At 54.3% G+C, this 16,074-nt stretch overlaps 1 protein-coding gene across 5 annotated transcripts in view; it reads right to left on the bottom strand.

Moving 5' to 3' along the window:
- ST8SIA5 (ST8 alpha-N-acetyl-neuraminide alpha-2,8-sialyltransferase 5) overlaps positions 1–14,654 on the bottom strand; it is a 77,480-nt gene extending 62,826 nt beyond the window's left edge. For 3 of the 5 annotated variants that reach the window (XM_051851247.3, XM_051851248.3, XM_051851249.3), the window contains exon 1: positions 7,924–14,425. In XM_051851247.3, coding sequence (XP_051707207.3) covers positions 7,924–8,054 — 131 coding nt within the window. In that variant the 5' untranslated portion in view covers positions 8,055–14,425. Of the gene's footprint in view, positions 1–7,923 lie in introns of all 5 variants that reach the window. The other 2 variants (XM_089305175.1, XM_089305177.1) reach the window with 2 other exon arrangements.
- Between the last annotated feature and the right edge of the window lie 1,420 nt (positions 14,655–16,074).

Below are 16,074 nucleotides of genomic sequence, written 5' to 3'. Positions count from 1 at the left end.
AGTAATGTAAGGTCATCCCATAAGGAAAACATTAGGTATGGATGGACAAACAGGGGAGTTCTACTAAACTTTCAAAGCATAGATGATCTTCAAAAACTTGCTAAAAATACTCAAGGGAATGAATACATAGGGGCTGCCAGACTGGTTTTCTTTCTTTTTTTTTTTTTTTAACTGTTCGCTTCTTTAAAAAAAAAAAAGATTTATTTATTTATTTGAAAGGCAGAATTACAGACAGAGAGAGGTCTTCCCTCTGATGGTTCACTCCCCAAATGGCTACAATGGCTGGAGCTGGGCCAATACAAATCCAGGAGCCTGAAGCTTCTTCAGGGTCTCCCACGTGGGTGCAGGGCCCCAGGGACTTGAGCCATCTTCTACTGCTTTCCCAGGCCATAGCAGAGAGCTGGATTGGAAAAGGAGCAGCCGGGACTCGAACTAGTGCCCATATGGGATGCTGGGACTGTAGGTGGCGGCTTTACCTGTTATGCCACAGCACTAGCCCCCAGACTGGTTTTCAAACCAAAGACAGCATGATAAAAGAAAATTACATACCAGCATCACTCAAGAACATGAGATACGACATCCTAAACACAAGTAAGAGCATAACCTCATATTATATGAGACAAATAACATACCATGAGCAAGCTGGATTTATCTCTAAGGTTTACATTGAACATTAACTAAGATAGTTAAAGCACATCAAAAGACTGAAGGAGAAAAACTACACATCAAGTATGGAACAAGATTGACACCCAAACACAAGTGAAAACAAACCTTTTAGCACAGTCTACAAATGTGTGGAACCTTCTTTATCTATTAGAGAAAAAAACCAAACCAAAACAAAAATGTGACCACCTAACACAATGGTAACACGTTTTCAGCATCCCCATTACAACCAGGTAACCACAGCATATGCAAAAATGAACTCAAAATGACTCAAAGGCTTCAGTGTAGCATCCGAAACTTTTTTTTTTTTTGACAGGCAGAGTGGACAGTGAGAGAGAGAGAGACAGAGAGGAAGGTCTTCCTTTGTCGTTGGTTCACCCTCCAATGGCCGCCGCGGCTGGTGTGCTGTGGCCAGCGCACCACGCTGATCCGAAGGCAGGAGCCAGGTGCTTCTCCTGGTCTCCCATGCGGGTGCAGGGCCCAAGCACTTGGGCCATCCTCCACTGCACTCCCGGGCCACAGCAGAGAGCTGGCCTGGAAGAGGGGCAACCGGGACAGACTCCAGCGCCCCGACAGGGACTAGAACCCGGTGTGCCAGCGCCACAAGGTGGAGGATTAGCCTAGTGAGCCGCGGTGCCGGCAGGGATCCGAAACTTTGAAACTCTCGGAAGGAAACGCAGGCAACCATCATCCTGATTTTGGATTAGCCAGTGATTTCTTGGGTAGGACACTGAAAGCCCAAGCAATCATCGCCAAACGGGACTTCAGCACAGTGTAGAACTTTGTGGCTCAAGGACACAGGCAAGAAAGCCAAAGGACACCCCATGATGAGAGAAACGGTTTTCAATACACGGCACTAACATCTGACAATCAATAGAGAGCTCTGACGACTCAGGAATAAAGCAAACAGTCCCAATTAAAAACAGGCAAAGGATCTGAAGAAATGCTCCTCTCAAGAAGATAGACACGTGACCAAGAAGATGCTCCACACATGAGTCACCAGGGAAATGCAAAATAAAAACCCCGGCAAGACACTACCTCCAAGCCTCCAGGATGGCTGGGATCAAAAAGACAGACAGCAGGCATTGTGGCACAGCGGGTTACACCTCTGCTGGGGACGCCCACACGCTGCAGCATGAGCCAGTAGGACCAGCTCCTCCACTTCCAATCCAGTTTCTAGCTAATGCGTCCTGGGAGATAGCAGATGGCTGTTCAAATGCTTGAGCCCCATCCACCCATGTGGAGACCCAGCTGGAGTTCCTGGCTCCAGGCTTTGGCCTGACGCAGGCCCAGCTGGTACAGCCTGGAGCCAGGAACTCCAGCTGGGTCTCCACATGGGTGGATGGGGCTTAGGCATTTGAACTGCCATCTGCTATCTCCCAGGAACCCTCATGGCAGCAACAGGCAGCACAGCCAAAAAGTGCACACAACCCGGATGCCCAACAGTCGAAGAACAGGTAGACACAATGTGGTGGAGCCACACAAGGCATCACTATGCAGGGATACAAGGGAGTACTGATGCGTGCTACACTGTGGATGAACTTGGCAGCACTGTGCCGAGACAGGAGGTCAATCACACAGGACCACATATGACTCCACTTATAGGGAATGTCCCGAGTAGGCCAAGCTGCAGAGACAGAAGAGAGAGAAGTGCATTTGTTCATTTCCAGGGCTGGGAGGGGGTGGGGAAACTGGAGGGTGCAGGGTTCCTCCTCCAGGGTAATGCAAATGTTCGAAGCCCGGTCATGGTGATGGCTCCCAACTGTGTGACTAGACCCAGTGGGCTGGAAAATAAAATTTGGGGGGCTGCTCCCAGATACTTTCTGCTTTTTTTATTGTGGGTAAAATAATATAACAAAATTTTCCATCTGAATGAGCTTTAAAAAGATGTATTTATTTATTATTTATTTATTTAAAAGGCAGAATGACAAAGAGAGGGACAGGCAGAGAATGACAGGGAGAGAGACAAGAGAGAGAGAAATCTTTCATCCACTGGTTCATTCCCCAAATGCCTGCAACAGCCAGGGCTGGGCCAGGCCGAAGTCAGGAACCAGGGATTCCATTTGGGTCTCCCACATGGGTGGCAGGAGCCTAAGTACTCGGGCCATCATCTAATGCTTTCCAATTGCATTAACAGGAGCTGAGGCTCCAACCAGGCAATCCAAGAAGGGATACAGGCGTCCCAAGTGACAGTTTGACCCGCTGAGCCACAATGCTCACTCCCATTTTAACCATTTTTAGGTACACAATTCAGTGGCATTAAGTACACCCACACTGTTGTCCTACCACCACCACCCTGCTCCTCTGGAATGTGTTCACCTTCCCCAACACAAACTCTACCCACTAACCGCTCACCCTCCCCTGACCCTGGAAACTCCCAGTGTGGGTCCCTAACATTTAGTGGAAGCCAACAGTATTTGTCCTTTCGTGCTTGTCTTATTTATTATCAGGGTATGTTAAAGACTCATCCACAGTGTAGCACGTGTCAGATTTGCCTTCCTTCCTAAGGCTAGATAACATCCCACTGTATTTTTTTTAAATGAAGCAGAATAATTTTTAATGCAATAAGACGGAAGACACTGGAGCGCATTTTTCATAACAAAGCCAAGTGCCACTTCACAGAAGGTTTCAGTTGGGTGCACACATGACTGTGCTTCAGGTCACAGTACTGGATCACTCACTGTGCACCACACTCATAAAAGCCTGCACAACACTGAGCTTGATGGTAGTGCCGCAAGTCCACACTGCTGGCCTGGCTCTTCTCCATTCGCAGTGCCAGATCTCACTTCCAAAGAGCTGTTTGAGGACTGGCATTGTGGCACAGCTGGTTAAGCTACCACCTACCACACCAGAATCCCATGTGGGCACCAGTTCAAGTCCCAGTTGCTCTACTTCCAATCCAGCTTCCTGTTAATGCATATGGGGAAGCAACAGAAGATGGCCCAAGCACTTGGGCCCCCTGCCACCCACATGTGAGACCTGGATGGAGACCCAGGCTCCTGCCTTTGGCTTGGCCCAGCCCTGGCCACTGCAGTCATGTGGGGAGTGAACCAGCAAATGGAAGCTCTTGCTCCTGTTCTCTCTCTCTCTCTGTCACTCTGCCTTTCAAAGTATATAAATAAATCTTCTATTAAAAAGGAGAGAGAGAGCAAGCGAGTGAGCTGCAGGACAGGTCCCCATGGACTGCCTCCCACACTAGACTTGCTACCCTCTTCCCTCCAGGTGCACGCCTTCTGCATTCTCTCTGCCCCTCACCTTGCTCTGAGCCTGCCTGCACCCACCCCAGCCCCTAGCTGGGCAGCTCCAGCACTTGAGTTGTGCTCAGCTCTTTCCTGCACCTTTCACTCTTGGCTCAAACTGGGCTGCATCCCCTTCGACCAGCATCTGGGGATCATGTCTCCCTTGAGACCCCTTTCAAATACCTTCATGCACCCCGAAGCGTGCTGATTTGCTCTGGTTCACTCCAACTCACCCCAGCAGCCCTTTGTCCATCGCTCTGGGCATGCTAGGAATAAGAGTTGGGTCTTTCAGTCCTCCCAAGAGCACTCCAAGCCCCTGGGTCATGTCTGCCTTGCACACCATCACATCCTCAGCTCTGGGCTCAGCAAGTAGGAAATCTTCATCAAGTATTTGTTCAATCAAGAACAGACCAGGGACGCCAAGAACTTCCAGATCAAACTTGGAAGCCTGGTTTCTTGCTTTTTCCTCCTCTAATGCACACAGAGCTTGCTTTCTCCACTGGAGACACCTAGCCCTCTACGCCGTCCGCACCACCCAGCCTTCTCCCCTCCTGTCCAGGGGAGGTGTTTGCAACATGGGTCTCAGAGCTCTGATGCTCCTGCTGCATGGACCCTCCTGAAGCACCGGGAGAGGTACAGGGGCCAAAGAAATAAACGCACAGTCTGTCCCCCAGTTCTCTGCCACCTTTGTATCCAGGATCTTTGTAAGGTAGCATCATACCAGCTCAGCACAGAAACACAGAACAGCAGCCTCCAGGGATACCCCAGCTCCAAAGCAGATCTGTCCCTTGTGACATTCTCCTCACTTAAAAAAAATAAATCTATGTGTTTGAAAAGCAAAATGACAGAGAGAGAGAGAGAACAAGACAATGGAGGGGGGTATCTTCCATCCACTGCTCCCCCAAATGGCCACATCAGCCAGGTCTGGACCAGGAAGAAGCCAGAAGCCTAGAACTCCATCTGGTCTCCCGCGTGAGTGGCAGCGGCCCAAGCATCTTCCACTGCTTTCCCAGGAACATTCGCAGGAAGCTGGACTGGAAGCAAAGCAGCTGGGCCTGGAGAGGGTGCTGTGGTGTAGGATGGTGTAGGATGACAGGAAACCCAGCGCACCACACCGGGCGCACCTCCTCCCTTCCCACCTCCCAGCCTCTCCTGCTCTTTAACCCTTCCTGTGCAAGACCCGACTTCATTCCTGGTGGTTTTTATCATGTCGCCATCCTAGTCGAGAATGAGCCAAATTCAAAGTGTCCTCAATCTTCAGAGCATTTTGCGGAAGCTGCTCACCCACTTACCTCTGCCCCCTTCCCCACACTGCCCCCATCCCACTGGATCCACCTCTTCATCGGGTCTCTCCCAGTCCCTCTCCCTGTAGACACACACACACACACACACACGCCCACCCTGCACCTTCCACCACTGGTTCATCATCTACCATGTATTGAGATCTTGTTACAGCCCAGACACCAGCTGAATCCCTGCCTCATGGAGTTTCCCCTCCAGGGCTGGGCTTCTCACCCTCAGCCCTGCTGACATCTGGGGCCAGATGATTCTCCATGGCTGGGGGCACACGAGGTGCTGTGGGTCTTCCGGCATCTCTGGCCTCTCCCCACCGGCCGGCAGAAGTGCCTTCTGTGCCCCCCACCCCCACACCCTACCCCCGCATCTCAGCACATTGCCTGGGGCCAAGGTGCCCTCCACTGAGATCGCTGGTCTGGAGCAGTTAGGGAGAGCGGAGGGATGCTAAAAAGCCAGGTTCCAGATCCCACCCCAGAAAGTCTGAGCCAGGGGCCCAGGAATCTGCATTCCCACAGCCCTCTGGGTGCTTCTGAGGCAGGCAGCCCCGGGACCCCTGCTTGAGGAACCTTGGACAACGGGCATATCTAGGCAGGTGGCAGATCAACAGTCACGCCAGGTCAGTTCATCACAAGCACGATCCATGTAGGAACAAGACACGTGAGCGGGTGTTTTGGGTGGAAGTGCTGTGGCAGCCACAATCCAGTCCTGGATCGGGGCAGCCTCCCTGACAGAGAACCTAATGATAAAGCCAAGTGCAGCAGCACAGGCAAGTGTGGGAGAGATGAGAGGGGGCAGTGTCCCACACATCTCTACCTTTTCTCCCACACTTTTTATTTCTGGATGTGCACATCCCCTCCTCTATCCAAAACTTACCCTTCTTTCAAGTCTGCCTCCTCCAGGCAGTCTTCCCTAACTATTCTAGCCATAAGTGCCTATCTTCTCAGACAATTTAACACTTGCTCCCTCTCTCCTCAAGTGGACTTCGAGCCCCCTGAGCCTTGAACTGCATCATCTCCTTTACCCCAAGGCACTCTTCCAGGATGGGGCATTCATAAGCTTTGCACCGGTCCAGGATGGGCACACGCTAGCTTCATCAGATTAATCCGAGTCCCCAGAGTGAGACTGGAAAGGTGGCATCTGTGGGAGTTAGGGGGTCCAGGTCTCTGTGTGCGAACAGGAGGCAACAGGTACACCTGCTGAACTCCAGGCAGCTGGCCCAGCCCCCAAGAGCAGGCCCATCCTGCCAGAGCAAGCAGGTGGTAACTGGGCTGGCACCTGCCATGGGCACAGACACTGAGCTCCTGTTGACAAGGCAGAAGAACTCCCAGCAGCCCCCAGCAACTCTAGGGAGGCTCCAGCAGGGGGCAGGAACCCAGCACAGCTCTGCTGAGGAGCAAGTGCCAAAACAGCATTAGGCAAAGGGCCTACAGGCCCACAGGCAGCAGGCCGGTTCCGGGACTCAGCTGTCCTTGCACAGGATCATCTCCGAGTGGCAGGAACCAAAACAAGAGGCAGCCCCAACCAGATCCAACGAGTCAGGAAGCTCTGAAAATGTCCTTTGAAGCCACCAAGTGCCATACACGAGCTGTCCTCCATTAGGGAAGAGGCTCTCTGCGAAAGGTCTGTGGCAGGGACTGTGGGAGACAAGTGTGGGGCACAGCTCTGGGGGAAGTCACAGCCAAGGCAGGCGCGCTCAATGCGGGGAGAGAAGCAGGTGCAATCCCCGGCCTCCTATCCTCCTGGGCAGCCCAGATGAAGAGCACGCCTGACCCATTTCAAACCCCAAGGGCACAGAAAGAACACCTGCTGATCATTTGAAAGAGCAGAGGAGAGGAGATGCTTGCGGAGCAGGAGAGGCGTATTTGTTCCCTATCAGAAGGGGAAAGAGACAGCAAGAGGGACACACGCAGCAGAGAAAAAAACGCTCCAGTAAAAACGGGGTGGGAGGTGTCTATTTCCCCGCATCTCTGATACGCGAGAGCCCTACAGCCGAACCTCCCTCAGTCCCCAGACCAGGCAGAGTAACCCGAGCGTCTCCCCCAGAAGCCGGCAGAGCCCACAGAAGGCAGCGGCAGGTGCCTAGCCCATCTTCTGCCTGCGGGGACGCAGCCCGTGAGCGCGTTTCTCAGCGACGCCTTCCGCAGCTTTCTCCTCCCCGGGCTCGCCCGTGGCCGGGGGCAGAGGACCGCTTTGACCGTTTGCGCCAAGGCTGAGTACCGTCTGTTTCGGAAGGGGCCAGGGTGCACGTTTCACAGCAGACTCGGTGGCCACGGGATTGTGAGGATTCCCTGTCCCTAACGCACGGCCACGGCCGGCCACCACCTCCACCTAATCCGACTCGGGGAGGGGGTGCGTCTCCCCGCCCCCCCCCCCCGGAGTCCCTCCAAAAACTGAAGGTTCAATCAACAGACCGAAAAACAGCATCTCGCGCCCCTGCTCCCACCCCACGGCCGTGAGCTCGAGGCGGTGTGGGAGGCTCGGCTGCGACCCCCAGGACGGCTCCGGGCACTTAGGTGGACCTGGAGTCAGTCCGGCCACGCGTTATGCCAACCCGCCCCCAGCCCGTTTTTCACCGCAGAACTAAGTTGCCGGGGCCGCCGGCTGGCGCCGAACTCGCGCAGTGCCCTGGCCGGGAGGGCGGAGACGCGCTTCGCGGCGCCGGGGCCTGCGCGCGGACCCCACGGCCGCTCCCGAGGGCGCGGCGCCGCCCCGCCGACTTTCTCACCTCTTGATGTAGTTCCTGCCGTACAGGATCTGCTGCAGCAAGGTCACCAAAGCGAAGGCGCAGATGAAAATGAAGAGCAAAGTTCGGTTCCCCAACAAATCCCGGTTAGCCGAGGGGTCTGCGTAGCGCATCCTGGCGGCCGGGTGCCGCAGGCGCGGGGCGCGGGGCGGCCCGGCGATCGCGCGCGGGGCTCCGGGCCCCCGGGGGCCGCGCGGCGGGCCCGGCACCTCTCGGCGCGGTCAGGCGGGCGGAGGACTTGGCGGGGCAAAGTTTCCGGCTGGCGCGGCTGCAGCTCGGGGGGCATCCGGACGCGACTGGCCCCTGGGCGGCAAGCAGGACTGATCCGGCCGCAGGGAGCGCGGCCGCGGCCCCGGGCCTTCCCTCCGACGTCTCTGCCCGTGCGCGCGGGTGCCGGGGAGCCGCCGGTTTCCCAGCGGAGGGGCGACGCCAGGTGCCGCGCGCCGGGGCCGTCCCCTCCCGCCGAAGCGTTGGCCAATGGGGAGCGGGCTCCGTCCGCCGTGCGCCCCGGCGCGCCGCCCCCTTCGGCCCTGCTCCCGGGCGCGGGGGCCCAGCGCGCAGAGCCTGCCCAAGCCGGCCCGAAGCTCGGCAGCTCGGAGGTCGGCCTACAGTTCAGCGGGTGGGAGGTGGGCGACAGAGCACCCGCACGGTCCGCTGGTGACGGGCTGGCTGTGGGGAGGTGCGGAAAACGCCGGGCTCCAATCGTGGAAGTCAAATGGGGGCCGGACGGGAAAGCCGCGGCCGCGGAGCTCGGCTGCGGGAGAGGAGCATTTGCATGCGGCGCGCAGGGCACTGAGTCACCGCCGCGGCTGCGTCCCTGCGCGCTCCTGGAGAGCGCCCCGGAGCAGGCGGCGCAAGGTCAGCCCGGCTGCCCTTCAAGGACGGCGCACGCCCCGACTCCAGCGAGGAAGGAATTCAGGGGCTTCCCGCCCCCCGCAGCGCGCTGCTTCCTCCTGCGCAGCACTGGGACCTTGTCTCATCCTTGGGTCCGCTCGTCAAGCTTAGGTCTGGCAGCTGGCCGCCTTGGGGAGCCCCGGCCTCCGCGACCTCTACTAGGTCAGCGCGCCCGGCAAGGTTTGTGCTCCAGAGAGCGCGCCGGGGAGAAGGATCCCAGAAATGCAGCGCGAATGTCTGGACCCCTGAGGCATCCTTGCCCCAGCCCCAGTCCCGCACCGCCCTGTCATCCCGACCCCGGCGGTGCTCACCCCGCGCCCCGGCTGCAGGAGCCCAGGGCCCCCTCACTGGGACCCTCCAGCCCCTCCCAGAGGCGCTGGAATCGGGCCCGGGAGTCCGCTCGGAGCCTGGCCGAGACTCAGAGCTCAGCAAGAGATGGAACGTAGATGAAAACTTCCCGGAAGGCCGGTCCTCGATTTCGGCGTTTGGTGATCTCCTTTTTGAACCGGAAAGACCGCACGGTTACCCCCCCCCCCTCCAGTGCGCGTTCCACCCAGTCTGCAATGTATCTGGACTCCCAAGGCCGAAGTGGATTCTGCTGTCTCGAAAGTTGTTTTGTGTATTTATCCCTGGTGTCACAGGTAGGCTTTTTAGCCAATTAAAGAACTCAGGGGCCGGCTTGTGGCACAGCGGTTAAGTCGCTATTTGGGACACTCACATCCCGTACTGCAGTGCCGGCTGGAATCCCGGCACCTCTGCTTGCCATCCAGCCTCCGGCTACTGCACACCCAGTGAGGCTCAACCACGTGGGTCCCTGCCTTCCACATGGGAGGTCTTGATTGAGTTCCTGGCTCCTGGATTCCATCTGGCCTAGCCCTGGCTGTTGTGGACATTTGGGGCGTGAACCAGTCGATAAAAAATTCTCTCCCCTCCCCTTGCCTCAACCAAGGTGAAAATAAAGACATTGTAAGAAAATGGGTGTATGGCCGGTGCCGCGGCTCAATAGGCTAATCCTCTGCCTGCGGCGCCGGCACACCGGGTTCTAGTTCCGCTCGGGGCACCGGATTCTGTCCCGGTTGCTCCTCTTCCAGTCCAGCTCTCTTCTGTGGCCTGGGAAGGCAGTGGAGGATGGCCCAAGTCCTTGGGCCCTGCACCCACATGGGAGACCAGGAGAAGCACCTGGCTCCTGGCTTCGGATCAGCTCGGTGCGCTGGCCACAGCGGCCATTGGAGGGTGAACCAACGGAAAAGGAAGACCTTTCTCTCTGTCTCTCTCTCTCACTGTCCACTCTGCCTGTCAAGAAAAGAGAGAAAAAAAAAAAAAGAAAATGGGTGTATGTCCCGCTGGCTACAATATGGGATCCAGCTCCTGCACATCAGCTAATGCACCTGGGAAAGCAGCAGCAGATGACCCAAGTGCTTGGGGCCCCTGCCACCCAAGTAGGAGACCTGGATGGAGTTCCTGGCTCCGGGCTCTGGCCTGGCGTAGCCCCAGCCATTAAGGACATTTGCGGAGTGAACTAGCAGATGGAAGCACTCTCTCTCTTTCTCTCCCTCCCTCCCTCCCTCTGTCTTTCAAATACATAAATCTTAAAAAGGGGAGGGGGGAGAGGGGCTCAAACAGATAGTGGCCCCCTAATTACAATAATCTCAGCATGTGCTTCATGTCTTGTGCATCAAAAAGTGCCCGCTCTTTCATTTATTAATGCATTTTTGCTTCCTAGCCTCCGGCTAACTCATCTTACAACTGAAGATACTAAAGCACTAACTGCCCTAAATAACTTACCCAACATGAAGTCCTTGGATGCCTGGAGCTGGCTCTTTGCTCCAAACACACAGGCAGGGAGTGGGACCTGTGCCACTGTCCCCCCACACCCACACCATCCCCCTTGGTGCTCCTGCTGCCTTCAGATCTTTGAACAAGGGGCCCTGCATTGACTTTGCACTGGGTCACACAGACCATGCAGCAGGTGCCACACGCAGGTCCCAGGCAGACAGAGCACTGAGCTTTCTCCTGTGAGATACCCCCATGTTCTCACCAGGCCAGGCTCCCTCCTGCTTCCTTTCTGTTCCTGCTTATCCTCCACCCCCGCCAGTGCCCACTCTGATCTGTCTTGTGATGCATGCTTCCTGGGAAAAAAGGAACAAATCTATTTGAAAGTAATGACCCCAAATTATCCTAAGAATTCCTAAATTGCAGCAAAGTGCACTTACAGAAAAGTACAGGAGGCATAAGTGTACAGCTGGGTGAGTTTTTACAAGCTATACACATCCTTGCAATTGGCATGCAGATCAGGGAACAGAAACACTCGCCTCCCTCCAAAGACCACCCCAGGGCTCCCTTTCACGACTGTGTGCTGAAAAGTGGTCATGGTTCTGGCTTCTAACACCAGGATCGGTGTCTGCTCTTCTTGCATTTCATTTTAATGTAGTTTATTTTCATCTACTGGAAAGGTAGAGAGTGAATGATATAGACAGAGAGGAGATCTTCCATGCTGTGATTCACTCTCCAGATGCCTGCAACAGCCAGGCCTGGGCCAGGCCAAAGACAAGAGCCAGGGACTCCATCCAGGTCTCCCACATGGGTGGCAGGGACCCAAGTACTTGGGCATTAGCAGGAATCCAGATCACAAGCAGAGTAGCCAGGACTCCATCTGGCACCCCAACATGAGATGTGGAGCCCCCCCAAGCAGTGGCCTCACTCACTGCACCACTGTGTTTTAAATAATGGGAATCCCACATTATGTACTCTTTTGTGTCTGACATCTTTGCTCAGTGTGGACTGTGAGATTCATCTGCGTGAATGTGTGTGAATTCAGAGTGGCCCTCGAGATTCCTCACCCCTTCTCGTGCACACCCCTTCTCTTTGTTCGATGGACTGCTGCTGATCCAGGTGCTGTGGGAAGGACTGCTGCAGGTGCAACCAGGCTTGAAAGCTGGGAGACAGCCCTCTCTGGGCCTGGGGACATGCGCCCTTAAAGGGGACTGGGCACCTTCCTCCTGGTAAAAGAGTTGAAGCAAGGGAGGGACGGATCGAGGGGACCACATAACCAGGGCTGCAAGTGGCCTCACGGAGCTGAGACTGGGGACCCCATGTCGAGCAATCACAAAGAAGGGCCCTGACTCCTGTGGACGCACTGTGTGAGCTTTGAGGAGGACGCTGAGCCCCAGCCATCTACACCTTCATTTCAGCCTTTGGGACCCTGAGCAGAGAAGCCAGCTTGAGTGTGCCCAGACTGAAGACCCCCATGACTGTGCGCTCCAAAGTGTGTGTTGGCTTAGGCTGCTAAGTGTGTGGCCATTTGTTTCCCAGCAGTAGAAAATGAACACCCATGTGAGTGTGAATGGTTGGGTCTTCTTGCCAGGTTGGGTGCAGACTAAGTCAGGAGAGAAAACAGTTGAAGGCAACTAACGGCTCTGCAAGTACTTGGTCTCCCTGTGGCCAGATCGTGTGTGCAGGGGCTAAGAGGGATGCTGCCACCAGGCCCGACTGGAAGTCTGTGGCCATGCGGCATTCAGATCACAGGAGACCGCAAACAATCAGCGACAGTCCTGTGCTGACGCTGCTCTTCTGTGCCTGATGGCATCTGGAATCCTGCTGCAGGTCAAAGGTCAAATCCAAGTGGATGCCTCCTCACACATGCATCTGTCTTGGAGACTCCAGAGGACCTGCAGCCCCTGCTGATGCTGTCGATAGGGAGCGAGGCTCCATTTGCAGCCAAATTGATATTCTGGGAGCGGAACTGCAGCAAACGCTCAGAAAGGCCTTGCAAACAAAAGAGTCAACACATGGAAAACTGATCACTGTGCCAGATTCGACACACACCAGTTCCACATCCTAACTGCCAGGCTTGGGCACAGCTGCCTCATTGTTGAAAGCACACACTTGCACACAATTAAGCCAGGAACAAATGTCAACCCTGGCACAGTGTGCTAAATTACTGATAACTGGTGGGCATTATTCATGCGGGGAGTGTGGTCTCCAATACCAAACGGAAAAAAAAACAAAACACAGAGGTTTTTCCTGGTTTAAGAAAGCCGGTTATATGTTATATTACACAGCACAACCGCCACGTGTCCGATTATGTAAGCGACATTCCACCCATATGCTGAAGGGTTCATCACAAGTACACACTGTTCCGGGGCCTCTTTACATTTAGAAGAGGCTGATCCCCAGCTTTGGGAGGCTGTGTGGGGACGGTTAGCTGGCTGCCTTGTGAGCAGAGGCCCCTAGGACAGCCTCATGTCCAGAGAAGCCAGCATGGCCACTGCATGGTCAACCACAGACACTGCTCCATCAGTCTTGTTTTTCATAGATTGCTGTTAAAAATCATGGGCATATGAGGGTACTTCAAGAAGCTTATGGAAATGCAATTAAATGATATTTATTTTGGTGCAAAAGATTTAAAATCTATGTTATTTTTTCATAATAATCATGTTCTGTGAGCTTCTTGGAAAATATTTATTGATTGATTTGGAAGGCAGAGTAACATAGAGAAAAATATCTTCCATCCACTGGTTCACTCTCTAAATGGCCACAACCGTCAGGGCTTGACCGGGCCAAGGCCAGGAGCCAGGAACTCCATCCAGCACTTGGGCCATCATCCGCTGCCTTCCCAGGCACATTAACAGGGAGCTGGATCAGAAGCCGAGTGGCCGGGATTCGAACAGGTGCTCTGAGGTGGGACGCCAGTGTGGCAAGCAGCAGCTTAACCTGCTGCATCACAACACTGGCTTCCGGCGCTTTGGCATAGCGGGTAAAGCCGTCACGTGCAGTGCCAGCATCCCATTTGGGCACCAGTTCGAGTCCCCGCTGCTCCTCTTCCAATCCAGCTCTCTGCTATGGCCTGGGGAAGCAGTAGAAGATGGCCCAAGTCCTTGGGCCCCTGCACCCATGTGGGAGACCCGGAAGGAGCTCCTGGCTCCTGGCTTCGAATTGGCACAGCTCCAGCCATTGCAGCCATTTGGGGAGTGAACCAGTGGATGAAAGACCTCTCTCTCTTTCTCCCTCTCCTCTCTCTCTCTCTCTCTATCTCTATCTCTATCTCTCTGCCTCTCCTTCTCTCTCTGTGTAACTCTGACTTTCAAATAAATAAATAAATCTTCCAAAAAAAAAAAAAAACCACTGGCCTCCTTGCACAAGTTTTTTGAAAACCACTTGTATGCTTGGATTTCAAACTTTTTTGCTCCATTTCCACACACTTTTTGACCCCTTGTTCAGTTCCTTTAGGAAAAATGAGTTGCGCTCTGCACAATGTAAGATAAATCATTCCTGACCTTGACTGTGGATATGAAGTCACCTTTGGACTTCACATCGGCACCTGACAGGCATCCTCCTCTTTCTTGGCAGCACCTCTGCGGCATTCCTCTCCTGCATTTGTTCCAGTTTACCCACTTTATTCCACAGGGAAGAGACATCACCATCACCATTATCATCATTATTGTTTTAGTCTGTAATCCAGCCTGTGTATCACAGAGCGGTGTCTGTTGCACCGGAAGTGCCTGTATTACCCCCAGAGAGCCGGAAACAGCATCACTGCTTGTGCAAAGGACACTCAGGCCACAGAGAGAGGACACGTGGCCCAAGGGGATCCACATTCTTTTTTGCTCTCCATAGGCTGAGCTCTGGGCTGGAAGCTCTTGAATCAGGTTCTTCCCTTTCAGTGAATGGTGTTCATTTCCAAGCCAGCGTAGGCCCCGAGACAGGTGTTCCCAGTGCTCTGTAATGCTGAGACTTCCGAAAGAATGCCCATAGGCTGCGCTGTGGCATAGCGGGTTAAAGCATCGCTGTAGCACCAGCACCCACTATGGGCGCTGGTTCGAGTCCCGGCTGCTCCACTTCTGATCCAGCTCTCTGCTATGGCCTGGAAAAGCAGTAGAAGATGGCTCAAGTCCTTGGGCCCCTGCACCCACATGGGAGACCTGGAAAAAGCTCCTGGCTCCTGACTTTGGATCAGTGCAGCTCCAGCTATTGCGGTCATTTGGGGATTGAATCCACGGATGGAAGACTTCTCTCCCTCTCTGGCTCTACCTCTTTCTGTAACTCGGTCTTTCAAATAAATAAAATAAATCTCTAAAAAATAATGCCCCATAGCATACTCTGGCCCTTCCCACAAGGGGAACCCTTTTTCTCCAAGCTTCAACTGACTATATTAGGGGAACATAGTGGGGTGTTTTATTATTGATTGCGGTCATTATTGTTATTATATTACTATTTTTATTAAACCTCCCCCTACAAACGCATGGGGGGCAAATAAGTATTTTTCTCCTTGAGGTCCACTCTCCTGGAAGGGACAAGCCCTGATGCTCTGTAAAGCTGCAAGAAATAAATAAACACAGCTTTGTACGCTGCGTCCAAAAAAAAAATGCCCCATAAATACAGCTGTTTGTTTAAGGTTCCTTAAACATGCCACTGTGATCGTCCACTTCCAAAGCTGCCAGGGATGCTCCCAATTTCAGTGCCATGGTCACAGCCATGCGTGTGCCATTTAACCGCCATCCTGAGTTCTAAAAGCTCCAAGCATTTGGTAGACATAGCGAGACACGCCATGCAAGACACTGCAAGATGCTGGGGAAACCTGGATCGGTAATTCATAGCCCCGCCCTCGAGGGAGTAGGCATCGCAGTGAGGCAGCCAGCCAGCCAATACCCTACGGTTGGACAAGTATCCCTCCGGCCCAAATTGCGAGGGACAGGGAGAGCAGGGGACTAGGGGCAGAATGGCAAGGATGGCTCCCCAAAGCAGGTGGTGTTCCACCTGAATTGTGAAGGGAAAGCATGGGCAGCCAGGAGATAAGCCGGGTGGTGGTGGAGGTGTCCTGGGCAGAGCAGGAGCTGCGAGCAAAGGCCTGGTCAGCTCCGTGGCTGCACGCGTGGGTGGGCAGGAGACAAAGCGCGGGGAGTTGGGATTTCATCCGTGGGGCCACGGAGGGGAAGGACACGTGAGCTTTGCAGTTTGGATCGTCGGACAACAAGCCGGCGGGGCACAGTGTGAGGGAGCAGTGCCAGGAAATGTGTGGATGTGCCAGCTGATCTGTCTTTTCTGACAGCCTCGCACCCCTCCCCGCAACCTCACACACTGTCCACACCCTTCCTGGCAGGCAGCCCCATCGAGCTCACATCTTTATTGTACCAACTTAAGAATTAATTATCTACCTCCTTCCAAGGGAGCAGGAAAGTACAGAAATATGACTCCTGCGTTCTAGTGGCTGTCACTCTATTAAGTGCCTCATCATTCAAT

This window comes from Oryctolagus cuniculus, chromosome 10 (genome assembly GCF_051225735.1).
Source record: "Oryctolagus cuniculus isolate XC-2025 breed Fujian yellow rabbit chromosome 10, ASM5122573v1, whole genome shotgun sequence".
NCBI lineage: Eukaryota > Metazoa > Chordata > Mammalia > Lagomorpha > Leporidae > Oryctolagus > Oryctolagus cuniculus.
The sequence above is the reverse complement of the archived record's forward strand: the minus strand, read 5'-3'. Positions and strand labels throughout refer to the sequence as shown.